The 20573-nt window shown below is 37.0% G+C and overlaps 1 protein-coding gene across 1 annotated transcript; it reads right to left on the minus strand.

Moving 5' to 3' along the window:
* Nucleotides 1–1612: 1612 nt before the first annotated feature.
* aqp9b (aquaporin 9b) lies at nt 1613–17224 on the minus strand. The gene is made up of 6 exons (XM_047362467.1): nt 17014–17224; nt 16169–16295; nt 12308–12445; nt 12067–12185; nt 9959–10176; nt 1613–2912 (listed from the first exon to the last, which is right to left on the minus strand). The coding sequence occupies exons 1-6, from the start codon at nt 17113–17115 to the stop codon at nt 2750–2752; spliced, it is 867 nt and encodes a 288-aa protein (XP_047218423.1). The 5' UTR covers nt 17116–17224; the 3' UTR covers nt 1613–2749.
* Nucleotides 17225–20573: the final 3349 nt, after the last annotated feature.

Below are 20573 nucleotides of genomic sequence, written 5' to 3' on the forward strand. Positions count from 1 at the left end.
CATGCCAATCACACCTAAAGAGCAAACCCCGTCATCTAAAATCACCACTGAAGTCCAGAAAGTGATCCTCCTACACGGATATATAAAACTACTATTTATGGAGCAAAATTAACATGGCAAATCAGCCTGAACATTCAATTCCTGTGGTAAAGCATGGTGGTGGCAACATCATACTGTGGGGCTGCTTTTTTGAACAGGGAACAGAAAGGCTCATCAGAGTCGATGGTAAGGTTGATTGGGCTAAATACAATTCAGGAAAACCTGTTAAAGGCTGGAAAAAACTTTAACCTGGGTTCATTCCTCAGCAGGACAATGACCCATAACATGCAGCGAGAGCTGCAATTCAAATCAATGCAGACACAGATTCAGATCAAAGCACAAACAGTAAATCTGCTAGGGTGGCATAGTCCAAGTTCAGACATAAATCAGTTTACAAAAATCTTCAGTGAATGTCATCCGTTCTTTGCAGCAAAACAGTGCTCCAAAATCCTCTGTTTAAAGAGAATCAGATGACCTTATTTTTTCCAAGTAGTTTATGTAGGCAGACCAGAGTTAGCGTACATTTACCAGTATTAGCAGCATGCAACTATGTTAAACTGCAATGCATATGCAGCTGACAGTTAAATTACAAATTAGATTGAGAATGAGAGGGAACTAATGTTAACATGAATGTAGAAATACATACTTCTGACACTTCCTGCAGGATCATGAAAGGATGGTCTCTAAGGAAGAACACTGCTGAACCACAAACCACCTTCATCCATTCTCCATGAAGTTACATAAGTCTTCTCTCTTTATATTTTTTATTTAAGCCATAACCAGGAAGGATGCATTCGGAAACAACATCTGCTTCTCTAGGGAGATGAAGGCTTAGGTAGGAATAAAAAAAACTGACTAGATTCATTCATCTGAAACTGTTTCTAATGGGAACATCCAAGCGTTAATGGTAGTTTGAAGCTTGTTCTAAATATAAAGCATAACAAAGATGATTAGGTTGATTAAGGATGATTAGCATTATTAGGTTTTAGGTAAAAACTTAACAGACGTCTAGCCATATATCTAGCATCAAAGCTGCCTAGAAGATACAGTAAAAGATTAATATGGAATCAGGGTGCGGCGCTGATGGTGTAGGGGTTAAGCACGTGACCATATACAGAGGCTACAGTCCTCAAATGGTGGCTGTCCCAGGTTCAAGTCCCGGACCTGGTGACATTTACCGAATGTCTACCCCTCTTTCCTGTCTACCTACTGTCACAAATAGAAAAAATAAAGGCCACTAGTGCTGAAAAAATATCTTTAAAAAAAAAGATTAATATGGAATCAGACTTAATGGTTGCGCAATAAACAGTAATGTAAATGTTTTCCACCCTGTCTTAGCTTTCCAAGCCGCTCTGCTACTTTTGCTGCTTCTGCAGACTGATGGTTATGAAACATTTTATTTGTAGAAGTAATGCATACACTCTGCAAAAAGATAAATGATTGCATATACTGATGGGAACTTGTATGACTACATTTGCACAACCTCATCTCATTTGGTTGTGCTTCCAGAATGGCTTTAAGCATATGGATATATTTTATTTTCAGATTTAAAATAAAAGATAACAAAAAACCATTTAGGTGAAAAAATACGTTTTTATTTGCACAGATCTACAAAACATACTTCTGTTAACGTGCCCCACATTTGTGTTTCACAGCAAAACCGTACCACTTATTTTTTTCTACACCTAATAATTAATGTGTTTTTAAAACATGACAATGAAACTTCCACATGGTCCAAATAAGTTATCTACAACAAAGTTCAAATCATGCAAAGATACAGTGAAGAATGTAATTTTTTACAAATGTTTAACTCAGGTAAATGCACAATATGCAGGACTACTGTATATTAAAAATACTTAAGAGACCTCAACATTTCAACGTGTCCTCCCATTTAAGAAAAAAGCAAACAAAAAAACACATTTTTAGTCATTTCCCTTTGCAATAAATTCAAACATTCACACCATTATCTTTAAACTTAACAGATTAAATACGGAAGTGTTTAATGTATTTTGGGAAAGAACATCTAACTGGTGATCTGCATAATCGATTTAAGACCTATATAAAAAAAAAATAAATGCTGCCAAACAAGCGTTTTGTGTATCACATAAACACTGGTCTGCTGTAAAATCAATGTGCCACACAGTATAGGCATAGAATAGTTGAATTCAATAGTTTCCTGAAAACAGAAATCTACCCTGGTATTATAAAGTAACTTAATGAGAAAATGTTAAAAATGAATACCATCTAAATTATTTAAGGCTGGATTGTCTGTGTAGATACTATAAAAGCTGCAACATTTTAAACCAAATACAGCAATAAAACAAGCACATTTTTACAAGCATGCAAAAGACAGTAAAAAAGACGAACGTCACTCCTCCAAAAAAGTACAAGAAATAAAAATGCTAAGAGCTGTATTTCTACAATAAATGTTCACATTTCAATTCTAAATCTAGTGTTAACTTTTTGCCTGTATTTTAAAAATACTGGAGCAACTTGAAGATGTTGCAAAGCTACTGTTCATCTGATTATAAAAAGTCCTGCCAGAAGATTTTGATGAAAAACCTGGAATATGCATCACTTTGTCATTAAAGAGAGACAGGTCTGACTGGGATCGGACGTTTATACAAATGACTTTATAGAAAATATATTTATTTACTGCTTTTGTTAACTCATTTAAAGTTTTTCTACTTTGATTCCCTGATTTTAAAACTTAAGTCATAGTAATGATTTCATATTTGTCCTGAAAATTGTTGTCCTCCTGTTTCTGAGGCTCGGGTTGGTGCAAGTCAATGAAGAGAAAGTAAATCCCAGCTCCAACCGCTCCACCCACCATGGGTCCTGCCACAGGGATCCACCACCAGCAGCCTCCCGCTCTGCACACAGGACATGATAGGATGAATAATTACAACTATTCATAATTTAATTATCTTTTTCTATACTATGCTATACTGTCTTATTATCCTAAAAATACTAACTTTCAAAATGTTTAGCATTTTGTAAACTCCCTTGCACAAACAGTTGCCAAATGGAAAACGTTGTCAAATGAAAAAAAGCAATCAAACTAAACACTGACAAATAGCAGGCTATACACTACATTATCAAAAGTATTGGTTCAACCCTCTGAATCATTAAACTAAAGTGTTCAAATCACTTCCATTTAAACATATGTATAGAATTCAATGCAATAAGAGGATGAAGGGCGAGAGCACTATCAATATCTTGACTAAAATAGTTGCCAAAATGACAATTTCTGTTTTGTTGTCATTTAATAAAAAAACAATGTAAGAACATCCACTGTTTAACATCTTCAAGGTAACACAATAAAAGCTGAAATGAGTGTGTTCCTGCTTTTGAAGGCAAACAAATCAGCAAGTTATCTGCAAAACATTGAAATGTAAGGTTATGCCATAAAAAACCGAGCCCAGGGGCAACATATACAGTGCAAACAAGCCTAGACCCAAAATTGAGCCTTGAAGCACACCATAACTAAGGGGGGCTATTTTTGAGCAGAAAAAAAGTCCCTCAAAATAATTAGGGCCGAAACCACTGAAGAACAGACCCTTTAAGGCCAGCACATGATTCCAGCTGTGATAGGATATCATGGTCGACCGCGTCAAAGGTTGCTGTCAGGTACACCAACAAGAGGGCAGCAGAGCCACCAGAATCCAGAATTAAAAGAACATAATTAAAAACCCTTAAGAGTACAGTCTCAGTGGTGATTAGTACTTTAAAACAAGATTGACATGTTTCAGAAATTTCACTAAGATCAAGGTAGGGCTGCAACTGTAAATAAACCACTTTCTCTAGGATTTTGATAGGAAATTGGCCTGCAGTTAGCCAGAATAGATGTGTCCAGATAGTGTTTTTTAAGAAGAGGCTGAACTGTGTCCCATTGTTTAAAACACAATGGGACACAGCCTGTAACAGGAAAAATTAATCAATCTCTGGAAACGTTATGAGCACAAAATTCAAAAGCCAGCATCTGTGATGGTATGGGGGGTGTTAGAACTGGCATATCTGTAAAGGCACCATTGATGCTGAAAGGTACATACAGAGCAACGTATGCTGCCGTCCAAGCAACGTCTTTTTCAACGTCTATTTCAGAAAGACAATGGCAAACCACATTCTGCATGTGTTACAACAGCGTGTCTTCGTAGTAACTGAGGGCGGGTACTAGACTGGCTTGCCTGCAGTCAAGACCTGTCTCCCATTGAAAATTTTCCAAAAGCTTATTGGGTGTTGTTAAAATGAAAGATGATGTAACACTGGGGTAAACATGCCACTGTCCCAGCTTTGTTGGAATGTGTTCTAAACCAGTCTATCATAACCCTGACTGTTGATTCTTGTTGTCCTGATGGAAGTTGACCTTCTTCTAAGATGGTATTTTTCATCCATCCATTTTCCAATCAAATCAGACCAGCTTCCTTATCCCTGCTGAAGAAGCCCCATCTCCACAGCATGATGCTGCCACCCACAGGATTTACTGTGGGACTGGTATGTAAATTGCAATGTGCAGTGTTCGTTTTATGCCACACACATTATTTTGTATTTAGGACAAAATGTTTAATTCTGGTTGTGTCTGACCAGAGAATCCTCCTCCACATGTCTGCTGTTTTTCCTACATTGCTTGTGAAAAATTAGACTTCTTATAGTGTTCTGCTTGGCTGCTTCTCTAATAATGCTCTCCTGTAATTTCAGATGGCTACCAATGTCTTGGTAGGTTTGCATTGGTACCACTCTCTTTCCATTTTAGATGATGGATTGAACAGTGCAGTTTGAGCTGTTTAAAACTTGGGGTAATGTTTTACCTAACCCTGTTTTGAACTTCTCCACAACTTCATCCCTGGCCTGTGGGCTGTGATACTTTGTCCTCATGATTCTGTTTGTTGTCTAATGTTCTCTAACAAACATCGGACATTAATAGAACAGTTTAATTGACAAGGAGGTTAAATATAAATGGTAAATGGACTGAACTTATATAGCACTTTTCCAGTCATACAGACCACTCAAAGCGCTTTACACTAGAGCCACATTTACCCAATCGCACTCACTAACACTCACATATTCATACACCGATACGCAGATCAGTAGGCAACTTGAGGTTAAGTGCCTTGCCCAGGGGCACATCAACATATGGCAGGAGGAAGCTGGAATCAACCCCACAACTTTCGGATTGCAAGTCGACTACTCTTCCTACTGAGCCACAGTCACCTCATACTGGTGGGCTTGATTTACTAATAAGGTAACTTTTGAGGGCATAGGACATTATTTGAGGGTATAAGAATAAATGGGCAAAATACAAATGCACCTTTCAGATTTTATTTGGGGGGAAAAAATATAACCAAGTACCCTTTTCCTTGTTCTGCTTCATCGCAAGTATTGGTCTATCATATGAAAGCTCAGTAAACTATATGTTTCAAAATGGGAAATGTGAAAAGTTAAAGGGAGATGAATACTTGTCTAATTCACTGTACAGCTCAGATACATGTTAAAATTGTACTTTTTTGAAACATTTGTTCTTTCCAAATTTACCCTGAGCAAAGACATTGAAAGCCAGGCTTGGTTACCCAACTGGACAAACCCCACCAACTTTTTGACCCTAGTAAGACACCTTAATTTATAGACAGCTTTCACTCGTCAACTGCTTTTACACCTTGTTTAGATGGAAGGTCATGCTTTCGAACTAAGATTTGCGTTGGGGTAACAAAGTTTTAATTTTTGGCATAAATCAGCCAACAGTTAAGTTAAATTGACTTAAGATCCAGCCTCTTTGGATATATCCTTCCCTACTAATTTATCTTCCACTTTCCAAAGAAAAATACAATAATATAATGCCTCATTAAAAGGAAAGCACATTGTTCAGTCAGCCTGGTATAACTAGTTAGCCATTAACCACTCCTCAGGACTACACAGTAGTCTGGAGGAGCTCTGCTTGTTGGACATGTGTCATTCTTATTCTGATTCCCTTTAAGCTCGTTCATTGAGCCTGCGGGAGATTAGAGAGTTTGGCAGGTCAGTGTCCTTGTGTTAGTCTTTAACGGAGGTAAAAGGATTGATGAAGAAATGTAAACAGTTGTCTGTGTCTCTGATTGGGCAGTCAGGAAAATGGAGGAGGAAGACGTCTGGATTATAGACCTGAATCTAAGGTGATCTGCTCAGGAGATGGACTCTCTTTAGGTCACAACTATTTCATGTGCACATGCTGAAAACACAATTTACAGAAATGATCTTATCAGAAATTACCTCCTATAAATAAATACATAAAACCAAACATTTTGTATATTTAAATCAAGCGATCGTTAAAGGACCCACATCAGGAGCGATATCTCCCACTTTAAGTCTAAGAAAACTGCTTTTACACATCTTTAGATTTACTGAGCAACCTTCTAATTTAAGACTGCACTGGTATGGACTCTCAAAATGCACCTTTATTTCCCAAGAAGTGTTTTGTTCTTAGTTTGACAACCATAACAACCATTCTCAATGCATTTAAGCAGTGACATGCACAGACGCTTTCAGGGGCAGGGGTTAAAAAGATTGGTTCAGAGTGGGGTCAAGGATGACGGCCACAGAGGGCAAAGGCACAAACAGCATGTATTTACCAATGATCAAAACACCGAACCTGACACGGGCGACCAGAGGAATGTGTCCCATCATTCTATTGATCGCACCATTTTGGTTTGATCAAAACCTAAATCATAATGCCTGGGGTGAGAATCTGTTCACGGAAACTAGGACTAAAAAACCCAGCAGTGTTTTTTTTCCTTCTATCTTTTTATAAGTATTAAATATAATATCTTAAATATTTAATATTTTTTAGATTTTTCTTTTTCATTTGTAGGCAAAAAAGGGGATAGAACGGAAAAATGTGAAAAGAAGAAAAATTAAGCTTTTTTTTACAGAACCACAAAGCAATGTCTTTAAAGAACATTTCAGAGAAAACGGAGGCAATCTGTTCAGATAATTTAAATCTAGGGTTTTGCTTTGCTCGTCTTTCTTGTTATATCCTGTACAACTATTGTACACAATGTCTGCTGCTGTGAACTAATCAGTTTATAAATGCAGCCAAACAGCTCTGTTCTCATTTCCAACCAACCTCTCTGTCACAATATTCACACAATCAGATGACACTAAATGGAATATTATAAATCAATATTATTATTGTTATAAAGGAAACTATGTTTGAATTTTAGTAGTTATTTGGAATCCATTGCAGTCTTTATAATTGGATATTAATAATTTGTACAGTAAAGTGCCTTGAGATCATCCAGTATTTAGATTTTACGTACTCTATATAAGTAATATTTTGAAGTAGATGTTTGACTCTTGGTTTTCACTTGATGTTCTGGATGTTATGTGATTAATTTTTGTTCTTTCAAACCCCCAGTCGGTCGTGGCAGATGGTAGCTCACACTGAGCCTGGTTCTGGTACTGCTGGAAGTTTTGTCCTGTTAAAAGGGAGTTTTTCCTCTCCACTGTCACTACATGCATGCTCAGTATGAGGGATTGCTACAAAGTCAACGCCAGTGACTGTTCACTGTCTCTACATGCTCATCCAGGAGGAGTGAATGCTGCAAGTCACTGACTTGATGTAATCTGCTGGGTTTCCTTAGATAGAAAAACTTTTTAACCAATTTCAATAAATAACTGAATCTGACTGCACTGTTCAATGATTAGGATTAATTGGAATGTATGAACCTCAGTTGAAATTTGTATGATTCGATTGAATTGACTTAGCCCATTTTTAAGTTACCCACCTTCACACAATGTAACAGGAAACATCGCCCTCCAATTATTTTTACCTCCGCTTTCCTCCCTCCCTGTTGGATGGAGTAAGGGGGAGTCAGGTTTAGCCTAATCCGGCTCAGTTATGGTTGAGGTGCAAACACACCCTCCATTTCTGCTACCTGTGCGACCCCTTCTCTTTTCCAATGGTTATAATCAGTCTGACAGAGAGAGGTACCCCCAATCCTTGTGGTTTTTAGTATAACAATGGCCACCAGTGGGCTCTAGATGAACAAATTTTATCAGTTTATTTTACTTAGTACCCCTACACATAGCCCATTCTAAAATGGCAAAACTCTAACACTCAGTAGTTTATTCTAACCTCCCCAACAACCCTATACCATTCCAAACCCTTTGTGAAGTGCCTTGAGATGACATGTGATGAATTGGCGCTATATAAATAAAACTGAATTGAATTTAATAAATCTTTTTATTCATAATCGACCAGATATTGTTACAAACAACCAAAGGTCATAAGTCATTGTGTCCTGTCACTGCTGCCAAAAAGAAAAACCTCTATCACGGCTTGGGCTTCAAGGGTACGTACCAGGTGAGCAGTCAGCCATGAAGATAATGCTTCCAACTTACTGTGAGTCAACATCATGACAACTGATTGACAGCATCTGAATTTTGTTTCACTATATTATCAGACTTGTTTCATGTATTTGATTCACAATTATAAATCTTTTCAGTTGATAAACATGGGTAAGGCATGTTTCCATCCACTGATGTGTTTTTGTCAGGCGGCAGTAGGGGGGCTGATTAATAAATGTTGTTAAAACAACTAAAAAGACAAAAATCCAAAAATGAAATAAAAAAGTAGGAAAATGTTAAGAGTAATAGTCTGTATCTTCTCAAAATGTTATTGATCAGTCTTTTTCAACTGTATCACAGTGAAACTTAGGTCACAGTGAAAAGAGAAACAAATCTGAAAATAAAATTATCTAAACTTTTTGAGTTCCTAGAGTCATGGTAAAAAATAAAGTACATGTTTCAATTGAAAAATCCTAAGCCAAATCGAACCTCAATCATTACTGTCTCCAACATGTCACAAACTGATAAAAAAAAGAAGAAACATGTAAAAAAAATTATAATGATTTTTATGTTTCTATCATAAAATCACAGTGGCCACTAGAAGGTCTTGGGTTTGAATCTGGATTCCTCCATCACTCCAGAAACATGACTGTTAATTGGTTTAGAGTATGTCTGAATGATTGTGTGATGGACTGGTGACCTTTCCATGGTGTATCCCATCGTTCACCAAATGACTGCTGCCACCCCGCAAGGATAAGTGGGTATAGACAGTGGAGGCATGGATGTCTCCATCCACTCAATAAACAATTAAACCAACCATGAAGCAGTAAGGTGGATGTGAATTTCAATAAATACAGAAAATTATGTGATGGTCTGGGTTGTGATTTAAAATATTAACAATCGTCAAATTTAAGACAATCTATAAAGAAAGCAGTGAGGGTTTAGGAATATGTTGATGAATGAAGGTAGTACTATTTCAGTTGATTTTTGGGTTTTATTTGTAGACATATAGGGATGACCACATGTTTTTATATAAAAAAGGTGGCAGAGTCATAGACTCTAGTACAAATCATTGAAACTATGATGGCTGTATAGCTGACAGCACTGATGTTTGCTTGTTTAGGTGCATCTTCAGTCACAGAGCTTCTGAAACAGAAATCATTGCTTCATTGTGGTGCTCATGTACAAAACTTCATCACAGTGTTGGAAACAAATCTCTGAAATTCAACTGCAATGAAATTACAACTGTGCAATGTATTTTTCGGAGTTTATATTATAATAATCTTCATAACCATAAATAAAGACAAAAATGGTTTTATGCAGCTTTGATATTTGAGGCTAAGGAACATACAGTGGTTCTATTTTGGTAATGAGCTTTTAAATATTTTATATTTATATGTGGGGAAAACTGTTCCTGTTAGCGCAAAACTCAAAGCCCTATTTTTAAAACATGCATTGTGTTTAAAATATTAATTCAGATTGTACAGGAACAGAGATGGTGCTTGAAGTGCTGCTGTTCATATTGAAGGACAAACAGGAGATTTTCATGATCCAAGGACTGCACACAGTAAAAAAACAGTGTAATTATGACTGTAATTACCTAAACACCTCCATGCCCCACCCAGCCACGGCGGTGAAGAACCGTGGGCCAAGGTCTCGTGCGGGGTTTATGGGATAGCCACAGTTCAGACCCATGGAGACTCCAATAGCCATGATGATCAGGCCAATGCACAGCGGCTCCATGCCTTTTGGGGCGCCGATGTTCTTTCTGTCAGTGATGGCCAGTATGCACAGAATTAGAGCGCCGGTTGCAATAACCTTGCAAAGCAGAATCATCAGATAATTAAAACATTGTTCTGAGCTGTAGGGAAACATTGGTAAAGAAAGAAGACAATGAATTTGTTTTGGATCTTTTGATCTTCTTTGAAATGGCCGACAAGGGCACTGGCATTGGCTTCGGTGCAGGATACTCCCTCAAACCACCCTTTGAGTTTGCTTTACTTGTTGAATTTGCTTTTCGAGAGGCTGTTTTTGAGTCCTCTTATCTGCTGCAGTGACCTCCGCCCTACGTTTCTCTAAGCCTATTATGGGGTCTCTATTCCTGTTTCACGCTGCATAAAACAGCTTAACTTTGCCACCCCATATGTCTGTATATATACTTTGTTATCCCAGCTGCATCAATGGCATATTGTTAAACATAAAAGCTGTTTAAAGCTAACAATTCAAATAAGATTCAAACAATATTTGTAAAATCAAATTATAAATCTCCTTACATCAGACTCCTATTTTTTCCCTCTAATAAAGCCAAATTTCACAAGCGCCAATTTCGGAAAAAAATTTAAACTTTAATTTGGTAAATACAAAACTTTATTCATATAAGCACAAAATAAATTATTTTTGTGTCTAATTTTAAGGAACCTTTATTTAAAAATTAAACTGGCATCTGTAACAGCAGGAGAAACATGTTGAGTGAAAATACTTAAACCTTTTTTTTTGCACTCATGTCTGTAAAATAAAGGTTTAAAGGGTTTAATAATACACAGGCATAATAAGGAAAGTACACCCTGTGCCAATTCTAGGATTTTTACCTGCAAATGATCTGATCTTTTGTAAGGTTTTAAGAAGTAAGTACATCCCAAAAACTGTAGATAAACCCCATTTAGCGTACAGTACATAGACATACTTTTCAGTAAGCTGACACTTCTGTAATAAAATATATATTTTTTGGCCTTATGTAAAATTATTTTCTGAGAAAATCAGCAGAAAACCCAACAGAAATAAATAATAAAAATACATTACATATCTGAGTTTAACTTTGACTGGCAACCTGTCCAGGGTGCACCCCACTTCTTGCCCAATGACCCCTGGAGATAGACCACCCACCCTGTGACCCTACAAGAATAAGTGGGTATAGGCAATGGATGGATGGTGAGTTTAAGAAATGTCCTCATATTTGGATTTTTCTAAAATATTTCACTCTAGGATTAGGCTATGCAAAAGAAGATTCAGGATTTAGGATTTGCACACATCTTTACCAGGAGTTTCAAAGAATGTGTAGGACAAACTTAAATTTCACACTATTTACTCGAAAATCATATTTTGTCTTAGTTATTTCTCCTATTTTTTGCCTTACTGAATCTTTGTGGTATTAAGAAATGCAGTCAGTCAGTCAGTCATTTTCTACCGCTTATTCCATAGTGGGTCGCAGGGGAGCTGGTGCCTTTCTCCAGCAGTCTATGGGCAAGAGGCAGGGTACACCCTGGACAGGTCGCCAGTCCATTGCAGGGCAACACACAAACAACCATGCACACACTCATTCATACACCTAAGGGCAATTTAGAGTGACCAATTAACCTAACAGGCATGTCTTTGGACTGTGGGAGGAAGCCGGAGTACCCGGTGAGAACCCACGCATGCACGGGGAGAACATGCAAACTCCATGCAGAAAGACCCCTGGTCAGGAATTGAACCCAGGACCTTCTTGCTGCAAGGCAACAGTGCTACCAACTGCGCCACCGTGCACACTATTTTAAATATAGCGTATTTTTATAGGTTAAGCTTGTAAGTTTATCCGTGTGTGTGTGTCTTTATATACTGAATACACAATACCACAAATTTAATAATATATTTTTTGTCTTAGCAATTGTTTTGAAGTATATGCTTCTAAAACGGTCACTATCAGAAAAATAAACATGTTTTGAACTTCACCTGGTCAACAAGCCCATTTAGCACTGAGAGATGTTTTGCAGGATAAGATGCAAATATGTTGGCTGTAGCATTTTCACCAGTAACTGCAAGATTTCCACCTGTGTACTCCATCAAAGCATCTGAGGAGAGGGAACCGCAGTTCAGCAAACATAATACAAAACCATTAGAGGTATAAACTGACCAATAACATGGGATGTGTTTTTGCTCTTTGCTTCGTCACATATTCTACATTTAAACTCACCGTAATACAACCCAAAGACAGCACCGGAACCAACAAATGCTCCAAGGAACTGTGCCACCACATACACGGGGAACTTCTTCAGAGGTAGCTTCCCCAGAATCACCATGGCCAAAGAGACAGCTGGGTTCACATGGGCTCCTGAAAAAATTAGCAAAGTAACATTGAGCAACTTGACAGAATCATGGAAACAAAAGTGACAGAGCAAAAAATGAAAAGATTTTTAAAAGCATTTATACATTTTTACTCCGACATATCTCACACTTCAAAACATTTAGTATCAACGTGATTGTGTCAAAAAAAAAAAGTCCTCAAACAAACATTTTTCAGTTTTGCTCTAAAAATGACTCGAAGACACTTTGCTACAGTGAAAGATGATCATGGTACATGATCAAAATCTAACTTCCAGGGTACGAGACCGCATATTACTGTCTTCAAAGTGACATAAACAAATATAAAGCTAAAATGGAAAATCTTTGGGTGGAAAAACTAAGAATACCCCATGATCTAATGACTTGTGGAACCACCTTCATGCAACCATCACCAAACCTCTTTCATTCATCCAACATTCTCCCATTTCTTGGTTTGTGCTCCCTCGGATTTGTTTTCCCATATTTTGTCCTGAAGTGAAGTGTTGAGCACATTCCAGCCAATTGTTGCCAAGTGTGGGGTCATTTATTTAACACTCTGGGATCTTGGCTTTGACCTCGATGGGGTAACACCACTGGGGGGTATCAGCCATGCGCCCATTGTTAATCTCCCCATCCTGTTCACAAACACTGACCACGACAACCAGCCAGCCCTGCCTGTCTGAATTGCATCTGACATAATCTGCCTGAATCTGCTTAAGGCACACGTAGACTGCAGGTCATTAGAGTGACCATGATGTGTCACACTTATGGTACACTGTCATCTAAAATCTTCGGACTACAAAGTGAAAACAATTGTGTTTTCTTGTCCCGTGGGGCCGCTCTGCCAGGGAAGCCCAGAAAGCCAGGCTTGTCACACCTGACCCCCCTCATCTCCACAGACCCATGCCCCTGTAAAGCTCATTAGTCCAATACCTATGATCATCTTCAGAGATGTCGTTGGACAGAAGCTTCCCACTGAGCTGTGGACCCCGGGACTGAATGGCCCAGTCATGCAGCAACAGCTTTCCATATATTAACCTCTCTGTCCTTGGGCTGTTCTGCTATTCTTCTGAAGTCTTCAAACTCCTTTTAATAGGGAAGCGATTTTAGAATAATTACAACATTCATCTTTGACACTGATTAAAGGTTTTATCTTTTGTTAATCTGAAGATTTTCTCTGAAGAGAGACACATTTCCATGTCAGAAATGTATATTTTTCTCAAAGAGTTTTTTTTGTAGTTTCTGTAGAAATTATTAAGACTTTTCCTCTTATAATAAGACCTAATAGTTATCATTACTGTTATGTTGTTCAGCAGATACAAATACAAGAAATACTAGCGAGAACATCTGTTTAAAAGATACTTTTGACCAAATATCTATCTAAATATTCATGTTGTTAGACTGGCTACTTACAATAATAATAATCATGTACTTTTTTTTCTAAGTTGGTTGTAAAGGTAATGTTGATTCTGGTATTGAAAGTACCCATGAAAAAGAAAAACTCTAAAAAATATATATGCACTGACCCATAAAATATGTTTGTATATCTAGTATCACAATAGACACACAACATTTTCATCCTACGATATTAGTTCATTTTATTATATATGTTTTTTTACTTTTTGACCCTATAAAAGACACATTTTAAAAAATATATCATTTTTTCTATTATTCCCCCTTAACTACAAATACATTTGTAGTCCATGTAAACTCTGCTTCTTAGTGATTCACATTTTTCAGCAACTAGTACTTCATTAGATAGATAGATAGATAGATAGATAGATAGATAGATAGATAGATAGATAGATAGATAGATAGATAGATAGATAGATAGATAGATAGATAGATAGATAGATAGATAGATAGATAGATAGATAGATAGATAGATAGATAGATAGATAGATAGATAGATAGATAGATAGATAGATAGATAGTTAGATAGATAGATAGATAGATAGATAGATAGATAGATAGATAGATAGATAGATAGATAGATAGATAGATAGATAGATAGATAGATAGATAGATAGATAGATAGATAGATAGATAGATAGATAGATAGATAGATAGATAGATAGATAGATAGATAGATAGATAGATAGATAGATAGATAGATAGATAGATAGATAGATAGATAGATAGATAGATAGATAGATAGATAGATAGATAGATAGATAGATAGAGATAGATATCTCATGATGACTGAATAAAACTAACTATAAATGTAAATCTGACACTTCAGTCTGCAGCAAAGGCCCTACATGCTCTGAGGATAAGAGACAATAGTATCCTGACAAAGTTTATTGATGCTTTTTATAGAATGCTTTTAACGCCAAAATATTAAGCATGTCTTCTCATCAACAAATCTTGAAAACTGAAATGTGAACTTATTACCTAAGACAGAAAGACATAATTAATTTATGTCTTTCTAGGTTGCCGTATTATATTTTAACCTGTCTGATATTAATACTTGGGTATATGCTTATTTGGGTCCTGCATTGCAGATTAGGCTATAAATACCATGGTGCAGAATATTGTATGAATTAACAAACAATCCTAATGAGGTGCTAACTGTTTTCTTTAAAAGTACAGTGCTTAATACCTATCCAAATTAACAGATTATATTTTTTCCTGTTTCTGTCATTGTAAACTTAAAGATAAGTCACTTGCAACACTACAGATGTGATGGACTGATCAATTGCTTCCTAATGATACTGAAAAAATATTTTGTTTTGAAACTTGTGAGTCGGCTTAGGCTGGTTACCAGTATAATGGTACAGCAAAATAAAAAACAACAGTTACAAAGCAACAAAACTTTACATCAGAAATGCAAAAAAATGGTTGCAGCAACCTGAGTTTTCTGCAGCTGTATGGTTCAGAGTAAAGCAGTACTGCCCCTCTTCCCCAGGTGGTGTTGTGCATTTCTGGTCAGCTGGCTGAGAAAATGATTACCACAATTTGGCACCAATGATTCATTTGAAGGAAATGCTCCACTGCAATTTTATAAATTTAACAGGGTCAATTTGGCATGGCATGGCACTGTCTTTGTTTATATCTGTGCACAAAAATTTAAATTACAATAGATAAAAGTTACAGACATCATTGTTATACTGTTATAATCAGTTTGTTGCATTACTTTGGCTGCAGAAGAAATGATTGTTGTTTTCTGTTTTAAATAAATCCAGTTAGATCACGTCATGCATTTTGTGGTTAATACCTTGAAGCTGTGCTAAGATTTTCATACCATAGGAATCTCATAGGTGCCTATCCCTGCATTCAAGCATGGGTAGTTATAAGGAATGACAGGTATAGATGAACCGATCAAGCTCTGCTGGCCAACATCGATTTTTGTTTGAGGTCTGAACTGCTGATTCCTATTTTTACCTATTCCATTTTATTTAGGGACAACAACACATAAAGAGAAAAAAGATTGTAATGCAAGTTCTTTGGTAAAGGTTAGATATTTGAATTCAACAGAAAATGAAGGGATTACAAGATCACCATTGTGCCCATTTATGCATCAGAGGTATGTCCCTATCCTTTATCTAATTTTTATTAAATTCGTAAAAATGCATCAAAGCAGATGCTGTTGATTGCTGTTTATAAACCTAAAATGGGAGGAATTCTTAATTTGGATGCACTTTTTGAATATATAAAAAATTGTCTGATTCCGATCAGTTGCCGCTTGATCGGTGCAGCTCCAATAACAGGTGCACATGTGAGCCTCTCTTACCTGACACTCCCCCTGCCATGTAGACGGCCATCATGACTCCCAGTGTGAAGCCGATGTGGATGGTCAGCGGCTCCCCGAGAGCCCCTTTACTCAGCACCGTCTGGGCCACTGAACCGCATCCAAAGAGCTGGGACACAGACAAGAACAAAAACACAAAGAGCGCAGCTAGAAAAGGCTCATTGTTTTTAATCATTCCAATTAGGCTCGTCATTAACACTAGCCCTCTTGTTCACAAACAGCCTCTGACTGCCACAGACAATTTGTCTTAGCTGGAGCTCAAAACAATAATTAATCCCCCACTTATTAAGTAAAAGGCACGAGTAATTCAGAGGGAAAAAGATGTGTTGAGGCGAGAGCAGTCATCCACAAATAAAAAGGGTTGTTGTGGAAGCTGCATCACCCCTCTGATGGGCCATCACAGACATTAAAGCAGACTTTTTCTTTTCTCTGAGGTGACAGCTGAAGCTCAGAAGGTTTCAGGTGGAGGTTGGGATACTCAGCCAACTCTTCAGTGAAAGACAACACAGTTTAGGCTCATTTTATATTTCTGCACTGTATATAATAATTCTGTTTGTTTTTATGTTTTAACCATATAATGATAAGAAACACCTTTTGTGTGAGTAAACAGCCCTATAACACTGCAATTATTACATCTTGTCATGATCTCTTCAGGACAGTCTGTCACATGAAATAGAGAGCCTGCAATTATCTGTTAAGAAAGACATTTAAGGGACAGCAGTCAGTCCACAGAGACTCGGCTTGACATCTTATTAGCAGAATGTCTGACAGCTTTAAAGCGGCTGTTTAAGCTGGATGACAGGTGCAGAGGGAGGAATAATACTCACTATCAGGACAAATATCCCCAGAAATTCCGCCAGGAACTCCTTCAAGATGTCCTGCCTCAGGCCAAATTTCTCCTTCATCTTCTTCCTGCTCTCATCTTCCATGATTTATTATTATTAGTATTATTTTTCTGCGATTCTTTGATGCCTTCCAGCGATCACAACAAACAGCCAACAACTCTGATTAAGTCAGTGAGGAGGCTGAGGGCGCAGGCTGTCGCCTCCCACTGTCCGACACGTTAAGCTCCCTGCATCTGTTTCCCGGGATAACCACAAGGGGTCCACTTGGAAAAATAATATTATTACAATACGGACTCCAAATCAGTAGAGTACCGATCAAAACAAGACACGGGGAAATGTATCTACTCGCAGTTCTCAACGATAAATATAAAAAGCATAGAATCGCCACTTTATTTAACACAGAGAACAGGGCATATCATCTAATATTTGTTTTACTTTGAAAATATTCGAATTTTTGGACGAAATAAGACAATTGATTGCACTCATCACACTGTATTTTTTAAAAATGTTAAAATAACTCACTTTAAAGTTACTTCGTGGCAACAATTGTCCAGTAGCTGTTCTAATTTATTTTTCCAGGGGATACAATCACACGGCATCAGTACCGTACAAGTATTGTAAAACAGCTATATTGTAAAATCAAACAATAGCATTTTACATACTTCCTGTTTAAAATGCTTTATTTGAATATTATTATTCATGTTAGAGAAACAGTGTTTTTTTTTTTAACTCATGTAAAACAATTAAAGAATGACAATTATCAAATATATTCCACTTTGCAGCGGTGGTCTACTGTGTTTCAGTTTTTTCCGCTATTAGTTAATCTTTCACTGCTTTAGATGCTGCAGCTTAATATTTTTTCAGGGTCGATCCACCGTAACATCATGTAAACAGATTATATAATACAGTACTGCTGTGAATATGTCAATTCCACAGTACAAAACTGAAACCATACTGTCACATACCCTGCATTATTATTAAAGAACTATTTTGAATATAGTAATTTTACACAACATACATTGTTTACAGTGTGATTTTTCTTTTTTTTTTTTTTTTTGCATTTAATTCACAAATAAATAATTTTTTTAGCTATGCAACGTTTTATGACATATCATGAACCATTATGAATATCACAAGATTTATTTCATAATCATCAAGATAATAAATGAATGTGTGGAGTAGGCTACTTACTGTCGTTTGGGTGAAGATAAAACACACATGTTCCACTTTATTCAAATTGAATATACTTTTTTTATTCTCTAAGGTCTTTTTTCTCATCATATTGTTTATGTTAAAAATATAAAAATATAAAAAACTATATCAATTCAACTTTACTTTTGAACAGTTTTAAAAACAACTAAAATAATAAAAATAAATTATATATATATATATATATATATATATATATATATATATATATATATAATTGGGAAATTGTGCATTGGAAAATAAATTACGACATCTGAAAATGTTTTTGAATTTATGAATATCCACCACCATGAGCAACGAGATGCAGACACACAAGGCGCTAAATTTCTACATACATTAAAAGCCTGTAAAAATTTGATTAGCTGGAAAAGAAATTTACCGGACATTACTTATGTGAGTTTTAAGGTTTTGCAATAATCGGCTCTGCAGCATTTATTATCATTTCTTCAGTTGCATACGAACATATCCAAGTCCACCTCCAAGCACATTTTAAAACTCTGCCACAATAAATTTCTCACCTTTTTCCTCACGCCTCATTCCTTCCACTCATCACATTTGTTATATCTCCATCTATTTTTTTTATCTTCGCTTGTCACCACATAGTGCATGCAGCATATTACAGCCGTCAGCTTGTGCAACAGATTAGGAACTTCTGCAAAGAGTCGGAGGCTCGTTTTTTTTTTTTTCCAACAGAGGGCGCTCCAAGAATGCATTTGAAGCGCCGCTGAGGACTGCTGTCACCCTTTCCTCCGGTTTGTCTTATCTTCCGTTTGCTGGGCTCTGTGAAAAAAAGGTGAGGCGACAGGCGGAGGATGGGATGTTTTTGAATCCATTAATCAATGTCACGGCTGCAGGCATGTCCTCTTTGATGTGAAACAGACACTTTGGAGAGTGTCCCCCAGGCTGTGAAAAAGCACTGATGTGCTGATGGAGGAAAAGCACCCACTCAAGGGTTTGGTAATGATGGAACTACATTTGTCTGCAAACATTCTCTGTCCTGTCAAGAGGCTCAGGTTGTAAAGCCTCATATTAGGACTTTAGGAGAACAGAAAATGCTCTAGTTTTATTTAAAGTATTTGGTTATTTTTTCTGTGCACCTTCAAACACAACTAGGTTCTTCATTAATCCTAAAACTGCTTGCTGTGTCCCTTCACTGAGCTGTAAATGTGTGTGTTTTGTAAGGAGATAAGTATTTGCCCATTTACAGGTTTTTAAAATGTATCTTGCTTTACCTAAATGTTTCGGATCATCAAAAACTTTAATATCAGACAAAGACAACTAGAATAAATGCATAAAAAGGGCATCTTTAAATAGAGTTCATTTATGAAGGAAAACAAGCTATCTGAATCTGGCCCGGTGCAAAAAATGAACACCCCCACATCCCCGTTACATCATCACTTAACTGTGATTAACCCTATGATTTTGGATGGCTGAGTTTAATTTGACTAGAAAACTAGGTCAGATTTCTTCCTCATCTGCAGAATTACTTAAACACAACCTGAATGGCAACATATAGTAGGCTAAAACATCTCTAAAAGCCAGATGTCATGACCCAACGTCTGAAAAGGATTACAAAGCCTTTAAGTCTCCTCTGAATTGCAGTGAGAATCATTATCCACAAATGTGGAAGACTAGAAACCTTCCCAGGAGTGGCCAGCCTAGCTAAATTACTCCAAGAGCACATGGAGCATCCAGGAGGTCACAAAAGAACCCAGAACAACATATAAAACACTGCAGGCCTCACTTGCCTCAGTTAAGGCTAATGATGTTCAGAGCTTTTGGGAAAATATTTCATGGACTTAAAAGACAGAAGTGAACCTCTTAGAAGGTATAGATCCCATTACAGCTAACACAGGATTTTATACCAAGAACATCATACAGTCAAACGTGGGGTTGTAGTGAGGTAGTCTTGGTCTAACTTGCTGCTTCCGGACCTGGTCACTTTAATTGATGGAACCACAAATTCTGTTGTCTACTAGAAAACCCTGAAGGAGAATGTCCAACCATCAGTTTGTGACTTTAAGGTCAAGCACACTTGGATTATGCATCATGACAATGATCCAAAGCCACACCACCAAGCTGTAAATGTCTTCAAATAACAAAAGTTTTGGATTTGCCTCGTCAAAATCTAGACTTAAGTGCAATATACTGTGGCAATAACGTTCATGGTGAAAAATCCTCCACTGCGGCTGAATTAAGACAATTCTGCAAAGAAGAGTGGGCCAAAATCCTTCCGCAGTGATGTAAAATACTGTTTGCTAGTTATGAAATGGCTTGAAAGCATTTGTTGCCAGCAGGGGTGGCAGTTATTATGTGAGGAGGCAATCACTCAA

This window comes from Girardinichthys multiradiatus, chromosome 4 (assembly GCF_021462225.1).
Source record: "Girardinichthys multiradiatus isolate DD_20200921_A chromosome 4, DD_fGirMul_XY1, whole genome shotgun sequence".
NCBI lineage: Eukaryota > Metazoa > Chordata > Actinopteri > Cyprinodontiformes > Goodeidae > Girardinichthys > Girardinichthys multiradiatus.